General features: G+C 44.4%; 1 protein-coding gene across 3 annotated transcripts in view; it reads left to right on the top strand.

Annotated features, from left to right (window-relative positions):
- The first annotated feature begins 2,078 nt into the window (after nucleotides 1-2,078).
- Nucleotides 2,079-25,610, top strand: part of rab11fip4b (RAB11 family interacting protein 4 (class II) b) — a 50,616-nt gene continuing 27,084 nt past the window's right edge. Inside the window, exons 1-3 of one of the 3 annotated variants that reach the window (XM_056585743.1) lie at nucleotides 2,079-2,424; nucleotides 4,213-4,300; nucleotides 4,623-4,708. In XM_056585743.1, coding sequence (XP_056441718.1) covers nucleotides 2,272-2,424; nucleotides 4,213-4,300; nucleotides 4,623-4,708 — 327 coding nt within the window. In that variant the 5' untranslated portion in view covers nucleotides 2,079-2,271. Of the gene's footprint in view, nucleotides 2,425-4,212; nucleotides 4,301-4,622; nucleotides 4,709-24,550; nucleotides 25,025-25,610 lie in introns of those variants that run through there. The other 2 variants (XM_056585745.1, XM_056585746.1) reach the window with 2 other exon arrangements.

Here is a 25,610-nt window from a genome sequence, read left to right as displayed (position 1 = left end):
GCCGCCGCACCTATGCGCTGTCCGCAGGCTGTGCGCGGACCCGTCTCCTCACCTATAATGCGGGAACCAGGGGACCGGTACAAGCGGCCGCATCCACGGGCTCGTGCAACGAGTCTCTGATCCGTCCACGAGGCTCTAAGGATCGCCGCTTCTTAGAAGCAGGTGAACCAGAGGCCATGTGAACACGCCGTCCGACCGCCACCCTACAGCCACCGGGCTGAGGGGGGGAAAGAGGCAACATGGAGGAACGCGCCACAAGCGTAGGACGCAGGTGGCCTAAGGAATATCGCTCTTTGGGTACCATGTACTGCCGTTCAGTCGAACGGTCTTTATTTTTTTCTTTATTAGGGAAGGAAAAAGTCGGAGCCAGCTTCCGGAATTTTCCAGTCCGTGGCGCTGCTCCACCCGTCCGCGGTGGCGGCGGCCGCGGCTGCTGCTGCTGCTGCTGCTGCGGCACCGGGGCTGGAGTCGGAGGCGGTCCCATGGAACGCTGGGCCCGGCCTGGGCCCCGCTTCCTCCCGGCCTGCTGGTGGGAGGAGCCCGTGAGAATCGCCCCGAACCGGGAACGATTCTCACGGACATACTGCTGGTGCCCGAGAACCTCTGAGAACCGGGGACCAAATAGGCCATCCGGCGCTAGTGGACCCTGGACCAGGCTGGCCCGCTCCCGTTCCGGCACCGCAGTGTGGGAGAGCCATATGATTCGCTGAATCATAGTTGCCCACGCCATATGCCGGCCGGCCGAAACGGCTATCGGCTGGCATAGCTGGAGGATGGCGCTGGAAAAGCGGGAAACCGCCAGCCATCTTGCGGCTTCCTCCGGGCCGTAGGCCTCCCGGTCAGCCGACAAGGAGACCATGGCGGAGGAGAGCAGGGCGATGTTGTTGACCGCCGCCGCAGATTGAGAGGCACAAACGAACACCCTGTCCGTTAGGCCGACAATCTGTTTCTGGAGGCGGTCGGGGGGCAGCGGCTTTTCGTTAGGGCGCCATCCGGCGCCCGGACAGAGAAGCGCTGCCAGGGGAGGCTCCAGGCGAGGGATCCCCCTCGCCTGAGTATCGGCCCACCCTTCCACGTTGGTGAAATCCGTGTAGGACTTCACCGGGGCCTTCAGTGTAGAAGGGTCCCCGCCGGCAGCACTAAAAAAGTGCTGCACAGGCGGGAACAACGGGCACTGGGTAACCCGTCGGGAAGACGATGGGGTGCGAAAGCACTCGCCCTGCATATCGTCCGATATGGGGGCGAGAGGCGGGGCCGGCATAGGAATTCCTTTGATGGCCGCCGCCTCACCCATGATCTCCCCGAAGAGATCGGCCATCCGGCGCGGTCTCTCTCGTTCCACGGCGGTGGCGGTTGAAACCCGGGAGTGGGAAACACCGGACGCCGAGTCGTCGAAGACGTCGTCCATTGAGACAGCGTCTTCGTCGGCGTTGGCGACGCCATCGTGGTAGTCCGGGCTGGCCCTGAACAGGTCAATGGCGTCAGCCAGGTCCACCGCAGGGGAGAAGTAGAGGTGTCTGGAGAGGATCCCTTCTTCAGACAGCTCCCGGCATGAGACACAGGAGACGGAGGGCGTCATAGCAGCTGCGGCGTGGTCGGCGCCGAGGCACCGAAAACACGCCACGTGCCCGTCACCCGGTGCCAGGGAGGCGGGACAGGAGGCGCAAAGGAGTCCTGAGAAGGACCTAGCCCCAGGAGCGCTCTCAGGTGGCCCTGAAAAGGGCCGTTTGTCCGAGGCCTCTCCCGGGCCGCTGCCACCGGCTTGGGAGATCCGTTGTTTTTCCGTTGAAGACATCTTCTTTAGGTAGTTCTCTAATCTGCTGACAAGCACAAGTGCTGAAAGAAAAGGGAGGATGAGCGACGGTATGCACCGTGCTATATACACGATACCGTGGGAAATGTGGGCGGTGCCCACGCTGATAGGTGCATAGTTTGAATTTTCAGCGCGCGAGCGCGCGCACGGGACAAGCCCATAAGGCGAAGCCTAGACGGCGTAGCCTACATGAAATAGAACTGTAATACGCCCGTGTTCTTCTAAAGTGAAGCAATAGCGGCACCTAGTGGAAGTAAACCACACTGCGTGAGTGACAGGTGTATGCCGTAACAGATTAGGTTCCGTAACCTGGTGCGAGCTTCACAAACTTTCTCCCGCACGCGCCACGTCGTCACACGCGGATCACTTGCTGTCAGAAATCATGTCGCAGTCGTTTCGGTTTCCCATGATCCTAAGGTAGCCCAAGCCAAGGGGATTCATCCAAACGCAGTCAAAAGATGGACGACAACATTGTGCCTGAGGCAGAGCACCTGGCGATAGTTTTAAGAAAACTCCAAGAAGTGTTTGACGTGTGTGATGAGGACTGTGACGGGTGGATCCGGGTAGAGCACTTCGTTGACCTGGGCTCTCAGTTTGGACGAGGAGAGGAGGTGAGCCCCGTTGTTAATATTAAGCAAGGAGAGGAGGTGAGGTCAATGAATGCTATACTTCATTAGAACCAGTAGAGGAGGTGAGTTAATGGCTGGTTCACTTCATCTAAAAAAGTTGAGGAGGTGAGATCCATGGCTTGCACTAAACGAGGAGAGGAGGTGAGGTCCATGGCTGGTACTAAATGAGGAGAGGAGGTGACGACCATGGTACTAAACCAGGAGAGGAGAGGAGGTGAGGTCCATGTCGGTATAATTCCTATAAATAAGTCTAGGTGATGGTCTGAGGATGCTCAAGTCAAAAGTCCCTTTGTAGCTACTTATACACATTTGACATTATTTACAGCAAAGCAATCGCGTGGCCCATGTATTTGTTTGTTGTTTTATTTTTAATAAAGGGTTTGTTCTTTAGACGAGGTTCGATGATAGCAGCATATTCTCGGATGATTTAATACTTCAAATAGTCCATGTATCATGTTCCACTTGAACCGATATTTCAAAGTAATTTGGTAGAATATGAATTGCATGAGAATGTGGTTGTTGTCATGGTGAAATGTGTCAGGCTTGAAGCCTGACTCAGTAACTAAACTGAAAACAAATGTGTATGTATGTGGTATCAAGCCTGGTCCAACAGCTCTGTTATAGAATAATGGCTCCCTGAACTCCCTCAGAGTTTAGTCAGCTATAGATGTTGTTAACTTGCATTACAGTTCACACATCCCTAGTGCCTTCCTGTCTCCAGGTCAAATGTATAGAACCATGCTGTTGATTGGCTCCCTAGTGCTCTCTTCTTCATCAACAAGAACGTTATGTCGGCTCTTATTGGCTCCTTGGGGAATACCGGGCTAAAGATAAAGCTTGTTGAAGCAGAGGTTGAATATGCGTTTTTCTGAAATCCTAGGAGTACCTGGTAGAACATGTTAAATTACTGCTATTTATTATTTATGTTCTGATTTATTATCTGTTTGGTACTGTTCTTGGTGTTCAGGATGTGAACTGCTGGGTCCATGCCAGTGCACTATCTTACTACTCTACTTGTATCTACTGGAGCACTATGTTAATGCAGGTCTAGCAATATACCAAAGCAAAAAAAAACGGTTCTAACCTTGAGTGGCAGCCTAATGTGACCTTTACTTAATATTAGAAACTGAATTGGTGTCACATCAGTTCAGTTCTACCGGTGACCCAGTTGCCAAGGGGCTGGTAACAAGGACATCAATCAGAGCTCCCAGTTGTTTTGTACTCTGTGGATGAATCTCATGGGGATAGCAGAGCCAACACTCAGAAGAAGACAAGGGCGAACTCAGAACAATTATTAAGGATTACCTGTATGTAATGGTGTAAAGACGTTGTTGTTTCTAACCTCTTTATTGCTCTTTTAGCCAAGAAAACACACACAGGAGCTGGCACACAGGGATTTCCTGGGTCCCTGTGTTATCCATCCACATTTTAACAGTTCCGTATACTTGGTGAAACGTTAAAAACTGCATTAAGCATGTTTCTAGAAATGATTGTGTTACAAACCAAGCAAGCATTGACATTTGGAGAAAAATAATCTCAAACTAATCATGGAATCTATCTCAAGTCCTGTATCACAATGGTAATTTAATATTTATATTCCGCCTTCTGATACCCTCGAGAATGCATTAGCAAGGAATTACTCAAAATCCAATGCCAGTGTGATGAAAATGACCAAAACCTTAAGATGACATGGGAGGAACCCCTCCTTTCAGGAAGGTTTAGCAAAGTAACACTAAGTATGGGCATCTCAATCTCTGTCTCTGTCTCAAGGTGAAGAGGTTGGCCAAACAGTTGGATCCCCATTCTAACGGGAGGATAAACTTCAAAGACTTCTGCCACGGGGTGCTGGCCATCAATGGTAACAGGAGAATTTAATTATAGGAATTCATGAAACAACATGATGTTAGAAACAATTTCAATTATACAGATAATGTGTATTTGTTTTCAATATACATAGTCAAATAAATGTTGTATCAACACTGGAATAGTATGTGAATAAAGATAATTTTTTGTATTATCACAGCAACATATCTGTTTAACTACTTTAAAACGGCATGAAAATACGTCATGCACACATTATTTTGTGATCCTCCTTTCCTGATGTGCCAAGCGCCAGTCAAGTTAGTTAGTTAGCTAGTTAGTGCCAACTATCTAACTAACCTAATGATCAATTATTTTAGGTTATGAGCAGAATCTCCAGTTTCTGCCAGGAGCAGAATGGATGACTCACCGTCAGTACATGGTGGACATCAATCCCATCAATCAGGTAAGTCATGGCGCTTTTGGCTGATGCCTTTTTGTGGTTAACCTAGACACGGGCGTGGGCATGCAAGCATATACGTGTGCACACGTGTGCACACGTGTGCAGTGTCATTTATCTTTAATTAGGTATAGTCCCATGTTGGGATGTGTAAAGCTGGGAATCTGGCTATTCTTGACATCCCTGCCAGCAGGGGATAAACCTAGATAAATATCATGAGGTGAGGAGTAGACTTTGTGTGACCTACCAATTGCTGCACTCTCAATGTTAACCTGCAGCCTCACACCCAAGCTGAGGGATAGGGACTGAGATGAGTTGGGGTTAGTTTTTATGGTTACATTAATGACCTCAGGTAAATTTAGTCCTCCACATCAAACCTAGTCCTTTAGGAAAGACAGTCCTTCACAACATTTTTTGTTATTTTTCAAGAGAGATATTCACAGTGATTTAAAAAACGAAACTGCACTTTAGCACTTTTCTCTTAACGTTGATGTAACTAAACACACACAACAGCAATCAGAATGTAGAAGTGGTACTTGGCTGATGTTATCATTTTGTCCCCCAGATGGCAGTCTTTAACTGCAGTTCAGTTTATAGATATCCGCACAGTTGTTAATTGCTTCAGTTCTCATTAAACGTCAATGATTCAACCATCATGGGTCTCAGATTGTGATGAAAAAATTGTTGTGTAACTTTATCGTAATGGTTGTTTTTATTAACATAGCCTGCACTGCACTTTTTAATGAGCTATATAGTAAAACGTTAATACAGAGTAAAAAAGTCTTTATAGTGAATTTATAGATTGTATAGTGTGGCCAGCAGAGGGGAACAGCAGGCCCTGCCATTCCTTCAAGCTATGTACTCCTATATGTCTAACCCAGTATGCTAAGCTTAGGCTATTGAGCACAAACAATTGGCCTGTCCTTTCACTTGCCTACTGGGTGCAGAGGGCCCTCTTTCAAGACACCTTCTGAGCATTTCTACCATGGAATATTAGCAGAGCCGTAGACGTAGTTGACATTTCGAATATGGGAATTCTTTTTTTAGACTATATATTCCAAGCATCATAAGCAACACCTCTACAACTTCACCTGTTGTAAATAAAAACAATTATAAGGATGGCAAGATAAGTTGATTCTTTTGGTCCTAAAATTGACCAAAGATCTATTACTAAAACTGAATAATATTCATTAACTTCATATTCTGCTACAGCTTCTCTCTGAGCCCAGTCTTTTCAAAACAAACAGATGAATATCCCTTTTTGAAGAGTGATAACGTTTTATTTCACAGTTTTATTTCACAAAAATTATTTTAATGAGAAGCCATGTAATATTCATCATCCAGATTCAAAGTAGGCCTACAGTCTATGAGAGGCTCAGATGCTGTCTTACTTGCGGTCCTCACAGAGTTTGAGGTCAGGCTGGTTCTTGTTACGTGTGTTGTGTTGGATCATCCTAGCCGTGCCTACATTATTGAAGAGAGAGACTCTCAGAAAATGCCTGAAGAGCCACAGAGTGACCTGTTGGACAGAATCTTCTGGAGGACGGAGTGGTGGACACTGCTTTTGTATTCGATCTATCTGTTCGTCCATAAGGAAGCTTCCAGGAGGGCGATACAATATTCTATCCCAATAAGGTACCTCTCTTGTTTGGCCCTTCCAGAATTAACCACATACTACAATTATGTTTTCTCTAGCAGTCTGTAGAGAGAAGTTGAAGCTAATGAATATGTTTGGATCAACGTGTGAAGACAAGTGCCATTGTTAGGCAAAATGTATGGATGTTAGCTATTTAAATGATTGCTTTAAAGGGTTGTTAGCTATTTAAATGATTGTGGCAGCATAGCAACCAGCACTGATCGTTCATTGATGAGTTGATGATCCAGATAGGTACCGCTTTTCCTTTTGAGGTAAGAACAAGTTAATAATAGGTCAATTCTTTCCTGTGTGCTGTTTGGACTTCCAAAGGTTGTTCTGGCAAAGTTTGGTTGCCATAGCGAGGTTGTGAAGGAATCCCTGGGGTTTATTGCGTGTACACTTGTATAGTTGTACAGAGGTGTATAGTTTTGTGTATCCGGGAGAGGAATAGAAAGAATGACAGAAAATGAGGGCGAAGGGGAGAGAGAAAAGAGGGGAGAATGGAAAAAGTGTCTCTTTATTCACTAGCAGGAGACTGTTTATGCACACACACACACACACACACACACACACACACACACACACACACACACACACACACACACACACACACACACACACACACACACACACGTATGGCAATCTTTGTATGGCTGTATGAGCCGAGTGGATATCATTACGTCAGTAATCGTAGCACTCTTTAGTTTGCTCTAAAGGTCACCGGGCTCCATTCTAGAACTTGCCACTAGAACTCGTCAATAATGTACGCCACACTTCTCTGGAGTAGGAGGGAGGCTAGTATTACTGGATGAGCTTTCCCAACATACAGGCTCAGAGAGGCATCCAAGGTTCCTGCGTCTAATCTCTCTCTATCCCTTTTTTTTATCACTTTTTCTCTAGTTTTCTCCTGTTTTTTATCTCCATTCTATGCCAAACTGTAACGTGATTGGCTGCAACTTCCTTGAATTTTCTGTGTGTGTGTGTTTGTGCGTGTGTGTGCGTGCGTGCGCATCTGCATGTATGTGAGAGAAGCTTTAAACATTTATGCTCTTTTTTTCAATAAATATTTTTTGTAACTCTTATTCCACCTCTGTTCATCTCTCTCCATTTATCTTATTCCACATAAATAATCTAAAATTGTATTATACTCGCTTTCATGTCTCTCCGTTGGCTCCAGATGTCTGATTGTCTGAATAAGCTAGTGATGGATTACAAATACTAGGAGCTCAATATCTTGTAGGAACATTCCTCTCAGAGTTGATAAGTCCGTTGATAAAGCTGCGCTTCATCACACCTGCCTAGCCAAACCACAACCATCCTGGTCCTCGGAGCTGTCAATCCATACTGCAGATAATATCATTCAATTGTATATGATTTTATGATTCTAGTAATATTTTGATTATGCAACATGCTAGTATTCTGTTTTATGGAAGTCACAGTAGTATACTTCTACTATAATATATGGTAAGTCTTTGTAGTGGGGTGATAGTGGAGGGTATAGTGATGATACTATATCTGACATGTTTAGATGTTATCTCGGAAGTCGAGCAGTACTATCGGAACTTGATCTTGATTTTGAAACTTGTCTTAAGAGCTTGAGATAAACATAGCTGAAAAAGGGACTTGGTGGTTTCATCCTCTTTTAACTGGTGAAAAAGGAGACTGAGACTATTGATTAGCATGCATGACTCTGGATCAATATAGGCATACATGTAACCTACATGTAGGGTTTGTAGGCTGCATATAGGCCACATCTATGCATGGAGGTTAAGTGTGTGCCTACATTGATTGGCTTCATTGACAACCGTAGAGACCCAATTTCATGTGATGGAAAACGGATGGACGGCTGCTGCTGCCATGATGCCACATGAGGGCACATTTTTGACAGGTTGTCCTGTGGATTCCAGCTCACCATGTGACGAGGGGACTGAGGGCACATGCTGCCTTGTCTTTTTCAGCCGTTACGGCTTCACTGTGACTTCATTCGACGGTTTCTCCAAAAGACTGCTCCAAACAAGCACAGCATACTGTAGCAGCTAGGGTGTTCAACTGCCAGCTAATAGATCTGCGTCCATAATCCCCATGTCGGCAGCCTGTCCTGTAGTCGTCCTCTGGCAAGATGTCTAATGTACGAGCTCCTTCATGATATGTATGTGCATTTGATGTAGGTCACTTTAGATAAAAGCGTAAGACTACATAGTATATCTTGTAAATGCAAATGGCTTCATTTCGTTTTTTTCAAGGCCATAGTATCCTGGGTAATATGAAAATAAATCATCTGCACCTGTAATGTGATGTCAGAAGTACTTATTGATTAATCTTTTAGCTTGGCCTGAGCCACATGCACTTGGTGTGATAACTGTATGTTAATCATCTGAACCTCACAGACATGCAGGCAGTGCAAGCAGCACAAACTATGAATACATGCTAAGGTGCAATCTGCCAGTTCGGGATTACAGGTGCAATGAATTGCAATCTAACCGGTGTTGACATTTATAAGACTAACATGTTATTTGAATAGTTTTCTGAGTTGTAGAGAGTTGTAAAACGGGTTCCTGTGGCACGGGGCTGGTGTGACTGTCGTTGTGCCTTCAGGAGATGGATTATTGACCGTTTGTTGATCTTTGCCAGCAGCTGGCCATGGTCGGTGGGGAGCAGGCGGGTTTGGCTGGGGGTCATCGTACTCTATTCAAAATAATCTCTAACTTTGACTGTTAAATGAGAGAGGGGTAAGCAATGGGGGAATGGGACTGAAAGCCAGAGAGAATAAACTAAAAAGATAGTAGGACGATGAAAGTAAATAAGCTGTGACATGGGGAGGGTGGAATCGGTCAGTAATGAATGAAGGGACGATTTAAATTGAAGGGACTAAAAGGCAAAAAAAATAAAATAACTGACATCAACAGCTAAATTATGCCTGTATTTGGCCATTATTTGCATGCACAAAGTGTATGTGGTGAATAATGCTTTGAAAAAAAAAATCCAAGACTGCATAACTAAAGCTAATACTATTAATTGCAAGCTCTGTTAACCAAGGTCAAACAGGAGAGAATCAATGCAAGCAGTGAGATGGGCTTATTAACACTGCCACCACTGGTTCATTTGGTATTTTGTGTTCATGTCAAACTTATGTTGAGGTTTTCTGCAGAGATATTCAAGGACAGACCAGCAGTAAACAGACATACATGGGTTATCTAACTATGTGGCCAGTCTCTCGCACTAACTCTCGCTCTCTCTCAATTCACTTCAAAAAAGCTTTATTGGCATGAGAAACAAAAATGTACATTGCCAAAGCAATGTTGGCTCTATCTATCTTTCCTTCTTTCTTTTATATTTACTAGAGTTTTCGCACGCGCGTTGTGCACGCTCAACCTCTAGTTGTAATTAGCAGGGGTCATTTTTCAATGGAAAGTGTAGTATACTACGCATGCAAATCGATTATTAAATAGCTTTTACTGTTATTCAGGGCTGAAAAGTGCATTGACATTTTAAAATGCAAGGCAACTTCTATTGCTTAGTTTACAATAATAATCATCATTGAGATTAAACATCTCTTCCAGTGTCCTGGCCAAGACAGGCAGCAGTAGCCTACAGTTACACATAGCATACACACAAAACATAAGAAAACTAAATCAGTCTGCAGGGGGGAAGGGGGATAACAATTTCGCAAGATATTTCAGGAGGCTCAACGAGAAGAGTAATGTGAAGTTTGAGCAACAAAGTGTTAAGACATTGCGGGAGGCTCAACGAGGAATAGTATAATAGTAATATTACATTTGAGCAACAAAGTGTAGTCTTGTGGTGGACTCTATAGACATAATTCACCAATCTGTGTTTCATATTTTTGTTGTGTGATAGAGACACTGTCTCTTTAAGATCATGTCACTCGTTGATCTGCCGGTCGGTGCGATGTTTGAATTTAACGGTTTTTATATGACAAAATGAACGACCTTCTGTCGTTTGTCGAGGTGAGATATTGTCTCTTCCCTTCTTTAATCGCAATTTCTACAGTCTACAGACAGAACGTCTCACCTGGGAGAGTTTGTCGACGGCGGAGCCGTTATGTTTAAAAACATAATGTCTTACCTGGGCGAGTGTGTCGCTGCGGTGTGTGCGCGTGTGTTTGTGTTCGAACCTGCGTGTGTCTCGATGGTGGAGCTGTTATGCTTAAAAACATAACGTCTTACCTGGGCGAGTGTCGCTGCGGTGTGTGCGCGTGCGTGTGCATTCAAACCTGCGCGTATGTCGATGGTGGAGCCCTTGTGTTTAAAAACATAACGTCTTACCTCGGCAAGTGTGTTGCTGCCTTTGTCTTGACGTGCGGTGTGTGCGAGTGTGTTTGTGCGTTTCCATGTTTGTGCGCATGTGCGTGCTTGTGGTGTATGTATGCGTTCGCGTCTGCTGTGTGTTTGTGTGTCTGTGTGTGAGCTGCATGCTGCTTGGCACATGCGCACATGACTAACTTCAGTAACTGGTGCGACAGGCCTGCTATTATAGTAGTCATATATATATATATATATATATATATATATATATATATATATGTGGTCTGTTAATTATCTGCCCTTCTTTGCATCTCCATTGCTATCCACTAAAATTCCATACTTCAACAGTACCCTCTCAATAGAGTACACACTCACTGGCAATGGCCTTCCTCAGCCGTTTCTCTCTCACCTGTTCTTCCCCCTCATGTCCTCATATAGCACCACCATCTGCAGCCCAGGCACAAACGCCCACCAAGGTGGGATTATGACTCAGTCATTTTTTTATCTCATATTCTTCCTACTTGTTTTGGACAAACGATGCTGCTCATTGACTTTTGATAAGCTTGACCATTTTACTCACTGACACGTAATAAAGCACAAACACACATACCCGCACACTTTACACACATTATACAGCTTTGCAGCTCAATGCTTATGTTTTCATACAATATGTCTACTTGGCAGACTGAAATACACTTAAGGGACACTATACTGCATAATAATAGGGCTACCACAATCAACTTGCAACAAAATGAACCCCATCCAAGTGCACGATAGTTGTAAGAAAGTTTTAATCCGTTTCCCTGAAGTGTGAACATAAATCAATGCTTTATGCCAGAAAAAACGATTTTGTAATCATGTTCTACCAATGAGGGACCATTGTGAATTTGTTCCACACAGCCTAGGAAAACGCCTCGGCAAAGAATTAGGTTGGGTCGTAGGGTGTGTGATGTCTGAGCGATGGGGTGTGTGTGCACTAGATACAGGCTGCTTTGAGGAGCTAGTGGTAGTCGGGTAACATGGAAAATGTATTACCTGGTTGTTTTGTTGAAGAATGGGTGCGTTAGAGCAACTGGAGTTTGAAGTGTGTGTGTGTGTGTGTGTGTGTGTGTGTGTGTGTGTGTGTGTGTGTGTGTGTGTGTGTGTGTGTGTGTGTGTGTGTGTGTGTGTGTGTGTGTGTGTGTGTGTGTGTGTGTGTGTGTGTGTGTGTGTGCGCCCCCTTTCTGCTCTTCTCATTAGATTCACTTCCCTGAGTGTCTGGCCACAGCTTGTGCCATCTCAAAAAGACTGAAGACCATGCATAGTGTCAGCCACCCGTGATCAAATACAACAAATCAAGAACCAGAAGGGACCCACAACATGAGCGATGCATCACTGATACAGCTGCATATAGATGTACCTGAGGGATAGATATTGAATACATGTTGTGTATGCACCTGCAAATAGAGGCTATATACATGCCTTTACTTGCATGATAGCAAGTATATACTCACACCTGGATGCATTCTCTCTCTCTCTCTCTCTCTCTCTCTCTCTCTCTCTCATTCTCTCTCACTCACTCACATACTCACTCACCCACTCACAGAGACCTTGATTGTTAACTGTAACACATATTGATTCACATGCCAGGGATTTATTTATGCAGTGGAATGCTTCGCCACTAATTTGATTATACAATGGCCATTAAAACACCTCAGTAAGAATGAGGTGGTGGTGATAAATATCTCAATGAATGATCAGGCAAAACAGGCTTTTAGAGTATGCGTCTTTATAATTTATGAACACTGATAGTCTAATTTATATTGTCTAATATATGGCATTTTCGAAATTGATTAAATCTGTGGAGACTACCCTGCAGTAAGTACTCTGTACTCAAATTAGCATCACCTTAATCTTCAATACCTTTATATAGATCTTACACAGGCATACTGACATAGATATACATCAATGAGCCAGATAAACACATACATGCATACACACACACACATACAGACACACACATAGACACAAGGATACGAAGCTGTCAACTTCAATTATCTTGTCTAATGACTATTAGGTAGCACAAGCATGAAGGAACAGTAAAGACCTTATAGCGGCTACTAATGACCCGTAGCCTCTGTCCTCTAAACTGCTTAGAACAGCACTGAGACCAGTGACACAGGGAGCCTGAACGATGGCTTAAAGTACAACCAATGGGATTACGTCTCTGTTTTAAACCAGGATTGATATGCTGCTGTATCGGAGTGCGGTGTAGACAAATTATGAGGTTATTTTCTGTGTTTTTTTTTAGCTGTCCCCCCCAAGCCATTCTCCTCTGTCGTCCTCATCTCCTGTCTCCCTCTGCTGTTATATACTCCAACGTGTGTGTGTGTGTGTGTGTGTGTGTGTGTGTGTGTGTGTGTGTGTTTGCATACCTGCGTGCGTGTGTGAGTGCTATCTGTCTTGCTGTCCACAGTCGATGACCAGACCGTGTCTTCTTCTTTTCAAAAGGGGATAAAGTGAAGTGCTTGCAAAAGTGTTAAAGCTGCATCCCCCTCCCCAGCACTACACCATCCTAGCCTTGCATCTACACCTCGCTCGATTTTTCTAGTTAGTTTTTTCTTATCTCTCTGACCTCCTGTTCAAGACGTAATTCAAAAAGTCTCGATCCAAATGTCTTGATTAAGGAAGAGTTTATCTTCCTTGATAACTATGAATCATGTCACCTACTCTGTGTTCGTTCTGCCCTGTTTCTCTCCCTTTTGTGTCCTGGCCTCATCTTTGATTACCCTCTTGACTTGTGTTTCATTCTTCTCCTTCAGGAGCCGTCTCTCTCTGTACCCCCGCATCTCTTTCTTTCGCTCTTTATCTCTCTCTGTTGTTATCTCTTGTCTTTGGCTGTTTGTTTAATGAGGTCGCTGATTGTCCTGTGATGTCGGCGTCTGAATAGAGAGGCTGTCACAGGAACTCAATTCTAGACCACTGCTTTCTGCTGGCACACATACCAACACACACACACAGCAGGACAAATGCACTAGCACACAGGCAAGCACACACTCACGCAGTATGTTGCAGCATATTCAGTTTGAATGTGAATCAAGACTTTTGTACAGAAAACTATCTTTTGATGACGATTTATGAAGATGTGCTGCCTCAAGACATATCTGTGCTCTGATAGATGCAAACAGTGACATATTCAGGTTTTCAAAGTCATTCAGAAGACATGGAGAAGCACACTGAGCATACTTTAAGCGTATGTATTGCATAGCAATACATGCGCTTGTTTGAGTCGGTTGAGTCGCACTGCGTTCTCACTGTTAACAAACTGCTGTGTCCTCTTGGAAGCACTTGTTTTGGCTGCACCGCGGTGTTCACAAATGACTAGGAACGAACCAAACTGCTGAAGGTTTTGGAGCAGATGCTCCAAATTAACTAAATCTAAAGGCATTCTTATTGTATGTAGCAGTAGTTAAGTGGAAATGGCTGGACCTAAGTGTCTTAAATTTGTTTTGAAAAGCAAAGTGTGTCAGTTAATACAGCTTCATTCATATATTGTGCCATGTGTGTTAAAATGGCAAAGCACACATGGCAGAACCCCCAACAGAAAATAGATAGGCTGAGGGTGGCAAGTTCTCCCATAGAGAAGCAATCGATACCGCCATGTGATGTCATACCATCACTTTACTGCAAAAGCTAATTAAAAAATTACAGACATGTATTACATTTTTTGTGGCACCAGCATATTGTCACTTAAAGGGGTATTTCGGGATTTTGGACATCAGACCTCTTTTCCAAGAGAGCCAGTGTGTTATTTATCACTAGAGACCGTTTTCAACACGTTTAATTCAGTCCTTCTAGTTGCAGAGATCGCTGGTGCTAGGCTAGCGCAAGTCAACGGTTTCTGCTATCCTGCCAATAAAAACAGTTTTACCCACTCCACAGTACACCCGAGGCAAATTTATTATAATGCCAGACTATCGATGTACCAATTCACCAATTCACCAATTCACTACAGCAGAACGTAAACAGAGAAGCACAGCAGTGTCCTCCATTGATAGAATAATGTTAGAAATAAAACCACCCTTGCATCGCATTTCATTTAGTTTATACTTCCCTGCAGTTGGAAGCAGGCTACGGCAGTGGCGGACTGATATTACCTAGGCACTTACTACTAGGTGTCCCGACTGGAATGCGCTTCTCTGTTTACGTTCTGTTGTAGTGGATTGGTTGCTACACCGGAGCAAAGTAAAATTCCACTGCTGCTGTGGAAGTAGTCCCTCAAAATGTTATGTGATTATTGCGATGCAAGGATAGTTTTACTTCTAATATTAATCTATCAACACAGACATTTACATCGATAGTCTGGCCAGTTGTAATTTATTTGCCTCTGGTGTCCTTTGGAGTGGGTAAAACTGTTTTTATTGGCAGGCTAGCAGAAGCCATTGACTTGCGCTAACCAAGAACCAGCGATCTCTGCAACTAAAAGGACTGAATTAAACATGTTTAACGGTCTCCAATAATAAATAACACACTGGCTCATTTGGAAATGAGGTCCGATGTCCAAAATCCCGAACTACCCGAAGTAGCTAATTCAGTAGGTTTGTCACTGCCTTTCTATACTGTCTATTGTTACTTCTATGTATGTGGAACAGGAGTGGCAGTTGAAAATTCAGTGCCTTGCCATCAAGTTTCTTACTTAACAATGTCAACGCAGTTTGTCTCATCTGGTTATGTAGCTTTCTCTATGTGAGTGACTGTATTCTTTTATGGTAGTTAGGAACCCTGAAGCTTCCATACGCCACAATAACCCAAGAGGAAGTGAAGTGAGAGGCCCTACTGAACGCTGTATGGTATAATATGCCCCTTGTGGAACTTATTATATATGCTCTTAGCTGTTATTACTGGTATGCCTTTTTTTTCCCAATAAAGGAGATATTGGTCCGATTGTCGAAAGTTTGGACTAGGATGGGTTTAAATGAAGTAGGTGTGTTACATGGTGAAAAAAGAATCATCGTTTCCATCCACCCCTAACTATTTGATTCTGTTTTGTTATCTTTCTTCTCTCCAACTTGTCTCTTTCTCTGCATCTCTCTCACGTGGCACTCTACCCTCTCACTCAAGCTGTAATTGATCCGTCATTGCTTTGCTGTCCCCGGGTGTCTGGTCACAGTTTGATTGATAAGTGAACGTGATATTGATTATCTTGTCTTTGATCTGCTGTCAGTCAGCTGTAACCATGGTCTGGCTATATCAGCAACATGAAACTTGTCTACCATCGATGAACACATGGAGTAGAACTACAGTAAGACCATCTGGAACTTAGTACTGTGTTTTTGCAGGGTTGTTATGTTATTCTGATTATGTTATTGTAATGTAATGTAATGTTCCTCTAATGTCCCCTAGGCTGGTGCTAACCTAATTGTATTGCTGTACAGGTGATAGTTATAAACAATTACGTCATTGTCTAATCACAGGGGTTGTACCAGTGATTGTTCATCAACAATGGGACCTTTTCTGTAATTAAGTTACAGCTAAGCCATCAGCGGCATACTTAGCTGAAAATAGCTAAGCATGTACAGTATGTAATTAGGTAGGGGTTCATAATTGTAAATGTAATTATGTTTGAATTATCATCCATGGCTGTACAGATCTGTGTTATGCAATCTGTGTTTGATCAATCACTATCAAGTTAATCAACAAAGATTTCTCAGAGAGGGGCAGATACTAAAAATAAGCAGACCAAAGCAAAAATCGAAAATAATCAAGGTATGGGAATATTCCAAATCCAGAGATCTTTTCTTGTATGCCATTAAACAGCATATGTGATGTAATCAAGCGCAATTCTTGGTATGTCCAAAGAGATTAGAGGAGTTCCATCCTAATTTGATGTTGACGTTTTTTAGGAAATGTTTCTTCCTTGAAGCTTAAAGATTTAGGTGTGGGATCCACGTAGCATCAGAACGATCCGACATCTGTTAAATAAGGTTAATGGATAAATTGAAGTACATTATAGAGAGACATAGAGATAGAGACCGGGCAGTAAAACATACCATTCACCAGTCCCAAGTAAGACTACTGCAAACAAATGCCAAAAAACACATTTCTCCTGGGAAAAACGTGCAGACAACTCCCCCCTAGCTGACCTGCCATCACATCTCGCCATGCTGTTTATTGATATTAAGTTTAAACTCCATTAAACGATGGTCTATTTTTGACCCAATCACAGTAGAGGTTCAAATATCACCTCATGTGTTGCTGTCTTTGTCACGTTGCATTAGCTCTAATCACCACTTATGTTACCGCCCCATGACCTATATCTGACATGCACTTGTAATGATCAGGGAGAGGAGGTGCCCATGACCTCTATGGGCAGGCACTGTACCATGTGAAATGTGGGTCTGTGCTCTTTCTTTTACTCTGCTTTGCCCATGCATGATTTAGCGTGCTGGTGTTCAAGGACCCTTAGTATGAGAGCAGGTTGGCCACATGGGAACAGGGGAGACCAACCCCCACCTGGTGGTTCATACCAACAATCAATAATATATATACGCAAGAGGATCAGACCATATGAGGGTTTCTTTATTTTTTCTTACTTGTATCTAATCAGTTTGACAACCTTCTGTTTGGCTTTGTTGATGGCTTTCATCTTCCGATCAAGCCTGTCCGTTCAGTTCAGACACACAATGGGAAACTGACGGTACTGCACTGAACATCTCTCCTCTCTTTGAGGAATCAAAGGTTTTCACTCTTCTGTCTTCTGTCTCTCTCTCTTCTCCTCTTTACTCACTCCGTCTTCTACTAACATCTCTCTCCGTCCCTTTCTTTCTTTCTTTCTTTCTTTCTTTCTTTCTTTCTTTCTTTCTTTCTTTCTTTCTTTCTTTCTTTTTCTTTCTTTCTTTCTTTCTTTCTTTCTTTCTTTCTTTCTTTCTTTCTTTCTTTCTTTTTCTTTCTTTCTTTCTTTCTTTCTTTCTTTCTTTCTTTCTTTCTTTCTTTCTTTCTTTCTTTCTTTCTTTCTTTCTTTCTTTCTTTCTTTCTTTCTTTCTTTCTTTCTTTCTTTCTTTTTCTTTTTCTTTTTCTTTTTCTCTTTCTTTCTTTCTTTCTTTCTTTCTTTCTTTCTTTCTTTCTTTCTTTCTTTCTTTCTTTCTTTCTTTCTTTCTTTCTTTCTTTCTTTCTTTCTTTCTTTCTTTGTGTTATTAGCGAATGCCAATGAGACAAGACAAGACATTAATGAGCAGAGGTACAGAAACAAATGTGTTATTTACAGAGTCAAAGAAACGATGTGGCTATTTTTATTGGCATGAAGGATTGGATACACTGACTAATCTCTAGTCTTAAAGGCACCATGGGGAATGTGACATTGATGTGATGTATATATCGTACTGCTCAGCAATGGAAAAACAAATGGAAGTCCTGCTTGATTTTGTAACAACTAGGGAACATTACATCTGCTATATGAAATTTGGCCCCAAAACATTTAAGCCTGTCCCAGTCTGAATCAATTGGTTACCCAGGCTTATCAAATGACATCATCACATAAAACATTTGTTTATAATAATAATAATAATGATACATTTTATTTCAAGCGCCTTTCATGACACCCAAGGTCGCTTCACAAACAATCATCTCATTACAATTACAATAATCTCATAGAAATAAATAGAAATAAGAAAAATAAAAGTCAGTCAGTCAGTCCATAAGCTATCTTGAAGAAATTAGTTTTAAGTCTGCTTTTAAAGTCAGTAATTGAGTCACAGTGTCTGATGTAGTCTGGCAGTGAATTCCACAACTTGGGGGCGATGTAGCTGAAAGCCCTCTCTCCCAGGGTGCTGAGGTTCGCCTTAGGGACATGCAGTAGGCCTGCTGTGGAGGATCTCAGTGAGCGGGCAGGAGTGTAGGATTCCAGGAGGTCAGAGAGGTAGGTGGGGGTATTGTTGTGTAGGGACTTGTAGGTCAGGAGCAGGACTTTAAATTGAATTCGGTAGGCTACTGGAAGCCAGTGCAGTTGGATAAGCAATGGTGTTACATGGCTGGTGGATTTAGAGCGTGTTACAATCCTTGCTGCAGAATTCTGGATGAGTTGGAGCCGGTGGAGTAGCTTATTTGGGATTCCAGACAAGATGGAATTACAGTAGTCGAGGCGGGATGTCACATATGCATTCACAAGGACTTCTGCATTCTGCTGGGTGAGCGCTGGGCGAAGCCGTGCAATGTTCCTTAGATGGTAAAAGGCACTTCTTTAGTTTTTTGTTTATGAATTTATATTGTCCATCCTGATTTTGGGGAGTGGCCCTGCCTCATTGTGTTGTTTTAATTTAGCATTAAAAATGCTTGGCTAGGGAGTTTTCAATCTATGTTACCATTTATGGATAATGACAGATTTCTTCTAAAATAAATATGCAAACAAGTCCCCCTATTGTGAAGTCGGAGCGCACGCAGTTCAAATTTCCTTCGTTTTGGAGCAGAAAAGCTGTAAAAAAACGAGAAGTTATTCTATTCTACTTTATTTAACTTTTCTTTAATATCTTATTTCCTAACCCTAACTCATACAGAAATTGTTCAAACAAAATTTGGGGAGAGAAAACGGGTGGAAAATCTGTACTGACAGAAGTTAAGAACCTTCTCTTATGCCGCTTTTCCACCGCACATGTAGCTCGACTCGACTCGACTCGACTCAACACGACTCGACACGACTCGACACGGTAGCAGCACGGGTCGTTTTCCAACGCAAATAGTACCCCCTGGACGTGGGCGGGGTCGGCTGCGCGAAAGGGCCGTGACGTATTTTTGTACGCGACGCAAACAACACCTACGCAACCCACACATGGACAGAACCCACATAACAACAATGGAGGACATCGATAACATTACTATTATTAGCTGGCATGTTGAAGAAGTGGAATATGTTGGCTGCGGCGCTGCTATGGCTGTTACCAGCATGGTTGCCATGTCGCTCTCGTGAATTCGTCACACTCTCTGGCCAATCAGTGGCCGGCCGTCTGCCGACTTCACCTTTTAGCATCGGCTCAGCCGCTTGGAACCTAGAGCGAGGCGGTACTAGAAAAAGCAGCCACTTCAGGTACCAGATACCATGTTTTTGCGGTGGAAACGCAAAAAATGCGAGCTGAGTCGAGTCGAGTCGTGTCGAGCTGGTACCATGCAGTGGAAAAGCGGCATAAGTTTACATTGCCGAGCCTAGACATGATTGACTGAGCCATTTTTCCATTGATACATTTGGCAGATACAGGCTGAAACATGGTTACTTGTTTATTTACTCATCCCTTAAAAATCCCATAATCAGCATTTGTTCCTCAGACTTCCTTACTCTTCCCAAGACATTCAAGACCTCTCAGGCCTTCTGAATTAACATACGAGGAGCGGGCATACTTGTTCCACCCTCAACATCTCATTGTCCATGCACACAAACAGCCTATTAAGTGTACCCAGAAGAGTATTTCTACCTCCTTTTATATGCCACTAGCACCTGCTCCTTCCCTCTCCAATTCTGTATGAGAGCAAAACAAGCACTGTGATGGTTTGTGTTGGGTGTTTGAAGTGTTATCTCATGTCTTTCATCATTAAATCAGACTCTCACACAACAACGACTTGAATGATTTCCCATCCATAGTTTCTAGGCAGAAATGGCTCATGTTCCTTTGTGCTCTCTATATTGGCCTGGGTCAGCCATAACCATCTATTCTCAGCAATTACCCTCATCAGTTCTTCTTCGTTGAACCCCTTTGCTGAAGAGTAATCTAATAAATCCATCCCCTCACTGAATAGAATTAAAATAACTGTGTTGGCAATGGTGAAAAGCATGGCCGTAACTCTGCATGCTGGCATGGCAAACGGCAGGCATTGTTGTGAAAGTGTTTGTGTGCATGTGTGTGTTGTAGGGAGGGGAAATAAGGAGACCGCTTTCTAACAAGTAGCACATAAACAAACAGTGATGTGCGTGCCTTTGGTTGACCGGCAAACAGTCTCTTAGAAAGTGAGAGAGGATGGTGGTGGTGGTGGTTGTGCTGGGGGTCTATAAGTAGGGAGGCTGCATTCCTTTCCGCATAATAACCCAATTTTACCCTAGCCTTCATGACTCCTTTCATCCGCTCAACCTCTCATTCCACGTAACTCTGAGTTACTTCACTAGCGCAACAATCTCTAGCACGCAGAGCATAAAGGCTGCAGTAGCTCGTACAGTATCCACAGATTAGTGGTGCTGTATGAAGTTGTATGTTAGCATTATACGGAGAGAGAGGCGGAGAAGGAATAGGTTTTCTGATATTGCCTTAAATGAACTGCAATAGGTTGACGATGTCTGAATTGTGCGACATACAGAAGATGTGCACTGTGCCGACTATTTTAAACAGATTTGGGAAACTCCCATAAAATATAAGGGAAATGGTTGCGTTGTAGTAAAGACAAAACCTTTGTTTTCTCAAAGTACCTGATATCTAGCCTGACATTGCCAGACCAAGTAATAAATAATGATGGATTGAATTCATATAGCGCTTTTCTAGACACTCAAAGACCCTTTACAGTGAAGGGGGGACGTCACTGACCAACACCAGTGTGTAGCACCCACTTGGGTGATGCACGGCAGCCAATCTGCTCCAGAACGCTCACCACACACCAGCTTGAGGTGGAGAGTGAGGGAATTAATGAGTCAGCCAATTATACAGGAGGATGTTTAGGGGGCCAGATTGAATGAGCCTGTTTGGGCCAGGACACCGGGGAAACCCCTACTCTTTGCGATAAGTGCCCTGGGATCTTCTATGACCTCAATGAGTCAGGACCTCGGTTTTACGTCTCTTCCAAAGGAGGAGTATCAAGATTCAAGATTCAAGATTCAAGTTAATTTATTGTCATTTCAGCCATATACACAGTATACAGTGAAATGAAATAGCGTTTCCCAAGAACATAAGGTGCAACATAGAGCGACAATAATAACAAAAAATCAACAACAACAACAACATGCTACATATAACTGCAAACCAGTAAAGTGACTGTGTGGAATTTGTAGTGCGGGAATATAAATATAAATATGACTGTCTGAGTAGTGCGGGAATATAAATATGAATATAATAAATATGAATATAAAGCAATAGTGCAATAGTGCATAAACCACGGGTAACAGAGATGATCAGATCTGTCCCTTAGAGTTGAGGAGTCGGATGGCCTGGGGGAAGAAGCTATACTGTAGTCTGGTTGTGGCGGACCGGATGCTCCGGTACCTTCTGCCAGACGGAAAGGGGGAGAAGAATTTGTGTGAAGGGTGGGAGGGGTCATCCACAATGCTGGTTGCCTTGCGGATGCAGCGAGTGGTGTAAATGTCTGAGATGGAGGGGAGAGAGACGCCGATGATCTTCTCAGCTGTCCTCACTACTCGCTGCAGGTTCTTGCGGTCAAGTTTGGTGCAGTTTCCGAACCAGGCAGTGATGCAGCTACCCAGGATGCTCTATATGGTCCCTCTGTAAAAAGTGGTGAGAATGGGGGGTGGGAGGTGGGCTCTCTTCAGCCTTCTCAGGAAGTGGAGGCGCTGCTGGGATTTCTTAACCGTGGAGCCGGTGTTGAGGGACCAGGTTAAGCTCTCGGCCAGGTGGACACCAAGGAATTTGGTGTTCTTCACGATCTCCACCGGGGAGCCATCAACGTCCAGCGGCTCGTGGTCCCTCTGTGCTCTCCTGAAGTCAACAACAATCTCTTTGGTTTTGTCTACGTTCAGGGACAGGTTGTTGACTTTGCACCAGGTTAGCAGTTGTTTCACCTCCTCTCTGTAAGCTGACTCGTCGTTCTTTTCTATCAGACCCACCACGGTCGTATCGTCGGCGAACTTGATGATGTGATTCGAGCCGTGTAGCGCCGTGCAGTCGTGCGTCAGTAGTGTGAACAGCAGTGGACTGAGCACACAGCCTTGAGGGGCCCCTGTGCTCAGAGTGGTGGTGTTGGAGGTGTTTTTCCCGATCCGGACTGTCTGGGGTCTCCCCGTCAGAAAGTCCAAGATCCAGTTGCAGAGGGAGATGTTCAGGCCCAGCAAGTCCAGCTTCGTGATCAGGTGCTGGGGGACGATTGTGTTGAATGCTGAACTGAAGTCTATGAACAGCATTCTCACATATGTGTCCTTTTTTTCCAGGTGGGTGAGTGCTAGGTGAAGGGTGGTTGAGATGGCGTCATCGGTAGAGCGGTTTGCTCGATACGCAAACTGCAGGGGGTCTAGGGTGGGAGGCAGGAGGCTCTTTATGTGCCTCAGGATCAGCCTCTCTCAGGATCAGCCTCTCACTTCATGATGGTAGAAGTGAGTGCTATGGGGCGGTAGTCGTTGAGGCAGGACACAGGTGACTTTTTTGGCACAGGGACAATGGTGGTAGTTTTGAAGCACGATGGGACGTTGGCACTGCTCAGGGAGATGTTGAAGATGTCCGTGAGAACATCTGCCAGCTGGTCTGCACATCCTTTGAGCACACTCCCGGGAATGTTGTCTGGGCCAGCAGCCCAGATCAACACTCGTTATCACCGGGCGAAGTGCAAAATGCCTCTTGACGACATTGGAAAGACCTGCAAACAATCAGAGCAACGAAACATATGACGTAGCACTGGGCGTATAATTGGTCAATTACCTTTGGATTTGAACAAATCCTGTTGGAAGTATGGCAAACACATCTTTCTTATCAACAAACGCTTTAATTACAGTGTTTTCATCTTCTTTTAGAGTAAATATACCATCGAGTTTGTTATATACTGCCACCATAGCGGATTCAACAGACCTTTGCATATCAGTGGAAGCCATCTTGGTCATCATATCAAACCCAGCCCATATCAGATAAGCATTTGTGATTGGCCCGACCCGGGCCCGGTTTGGCTGGAACCTGTCTTGACGCCGGAAGAGAGGCCAGACCATCTGCCAGATAATAAAACGTGAGCTCGCAGATTCATATGGTTCCCAGGCCACCTGATATCAGCTACCTTCAGAAACCTCCTTGACAGCTCCATCCATCATAAAGATATATAGACGTTGTGTCATGTACAAAAATGTCAACTTCTACATGCCTACGTAGAAAAGTGAGTTTGAAGAGCATATGTTGAGTAAGAGAAGGCATTCAATGTGAAACATGTTTGTCCGTGGTTCTTTTTTTGCGTGTCTACCAAGCCATCCAGAGTCAGGATGACAGGTATATCAAAATGTGGAAAGCACCCAGGTTGAACCTATCTCTGGATTGAGACGGACAATTTACTAATGGAATACATTATGAAAACACATAACATAGAAGGTGAGCAGTGTTGAAGGAATGTTTATGATATGGGATTTAACAAAGACACATTGCTTAATAAACAAAGTGCACTCATAGTCTGGTCAATGCCTTTTGTGTATACATTTTTAATCATTCAGCAGAGAGAGAGAGGCACACTCCGAGTTCAACATTAACCTGCTATATTGAGGAAGTAGGAGAGGAAAGAGGAAGGAACAACCACTTTTAGACATCGTGATATAAAGGTGAACTGGAGCAATAGAAGCGGAATCCACAAAGAGGAGAACTGAAATGGGTTGGCTGGTAAAAGAAGCGGTTGGCTGTATTATTATTGCAACATTATCTATTGCAACTATAAGACAACGACGGGTCATGTCCGTTGTCCCTTCTCCCTTATGACTGCCTAGTTTCTCCTCATAACAGAGCTGCTGCCGTGGCATCATTGAGAGAAGCCGTTTAAGTGGCCACAATGTGTCACTTGGCCGCTCCTTCCTGCTCCCCGCCACAGCCAGCGGCTCTGTCCCTAGCAGGCAGATTGCAGGCGGGGTTTCATATGCAAATATGGCCTGAGTGGGCGGCAGCCTCGAGAAGAGTGCTCAGCAATGTGAGGAGCCACTCGGCCCCGCCCACCCAGGCCTGTTGCTAAGCAACCACCCCCACAGGAGGAGGAGGAGGTGAGGGAGGAGCCATGAATCCAACAACTGTTGCCTGATAGGCAGTGCTGTCCACCAGTGTGTTTGCAGGCAGCCGGCGTACCAGCCAGAGAGTAAGGGAAAAGTGTGTTTTGTGTGTGCCTGTGTGTGTCGGTACTTGTGTGCGCGTGTGTGTGTGTGTCCGTTTGTATTGGCACTTGCAGTCTATTGGCGTAGGAAGATCCAGCCAGCCAGTGCAGTGTTTCTAAACAGGAGGACACCACCGGCTTTTCTCTCCGTCTCTCTCTCTGTCTCTCTCTCTGTCTCTCTCTCAGTCGCTCTCTCTTTCTCGGGACTGTTGCCTTTGGACTTCCCTGTGGACTATCCCCGCGCGGTAGAAGGTGCACCTGCTCTGGTGCTGTGTTTAGCGTGTGAGCGCGTGTGGCCGTAGGCGGCGGGACACTGCCTCTCGTGTACGGGGAGGTTGGATGAGTTCAGCTGACGAAGGCTTCGTTGCTGGAGCGTGGGGGCAGGGGAGCCATGGAGCCCCCCACCTACTAACACACGGGGTAAGAGGGAGAGGGGAGACTGCACCATGCTAACTGGGCTAACAAGGGGGAGCCGAGAGGGAGGGTGTGTGGGTGTGTGTGGGTGTGGGTGTGGATGTGGGGGTGGGTATGTGTGTGCGTGTGAACGTATTCATGTGGGTTAAACATGGAGGAAAGTCAGAAGTGCATGATAGAACAAGCAGCATGTTAAATGAATGCAGTGAAGGTTGGTATGTATGCGTGCAATTTGTTATGTTTGTTTGATATATTTTTGCCTGCCTCACTCCCCTTATATCCTTTCTCATTTTCACTCTGTCTATTTCACACCACAATCTCACACCATCTGTCTGATCGCATATATCTTCTACAGTCCTCTGCTCATCTCCCCTCTCTGTCTCTGTCTCTGTCTCTGTCTCTGTCTCTGTCTCTGTCTCTGTCTCTGTCTCTGTCTCTGTCTCTCTCTGTCTCTGTCTCTGTGATCTCTCTACCTCGTCGTTTCTCGGCCCATGCGGACAGTTCTGTTTCGGTTCAACATCTCCCTGACGGTAATGGGATTAATTAGGAGCCCGGTTGGAGAGAGCAAGGCTGACATATAGTGTACCACCAG

The sequence above is a fragment of the Gadus chalcogrammus genome, chromosome 3 (genome assembly GCF_026213295.1).
Source record: "Gadus chalcogrammus isolate NIFS_2021 chromosome 3, NIFS_Gcha_1.0, whole genome shotgun sequence".
Taxonomy (NCBI): domain Eukaryota; kingdom Metazoa; phylum Chordata; class Actinopteri; order Gadiformes; family Gadidae; genus Gadus; species Gadus chalcogrammus.
Note: the sequence above shows the minus strand (reverse complement) of the source record. Positions and strands in the feature narration are given on the sequence as shown.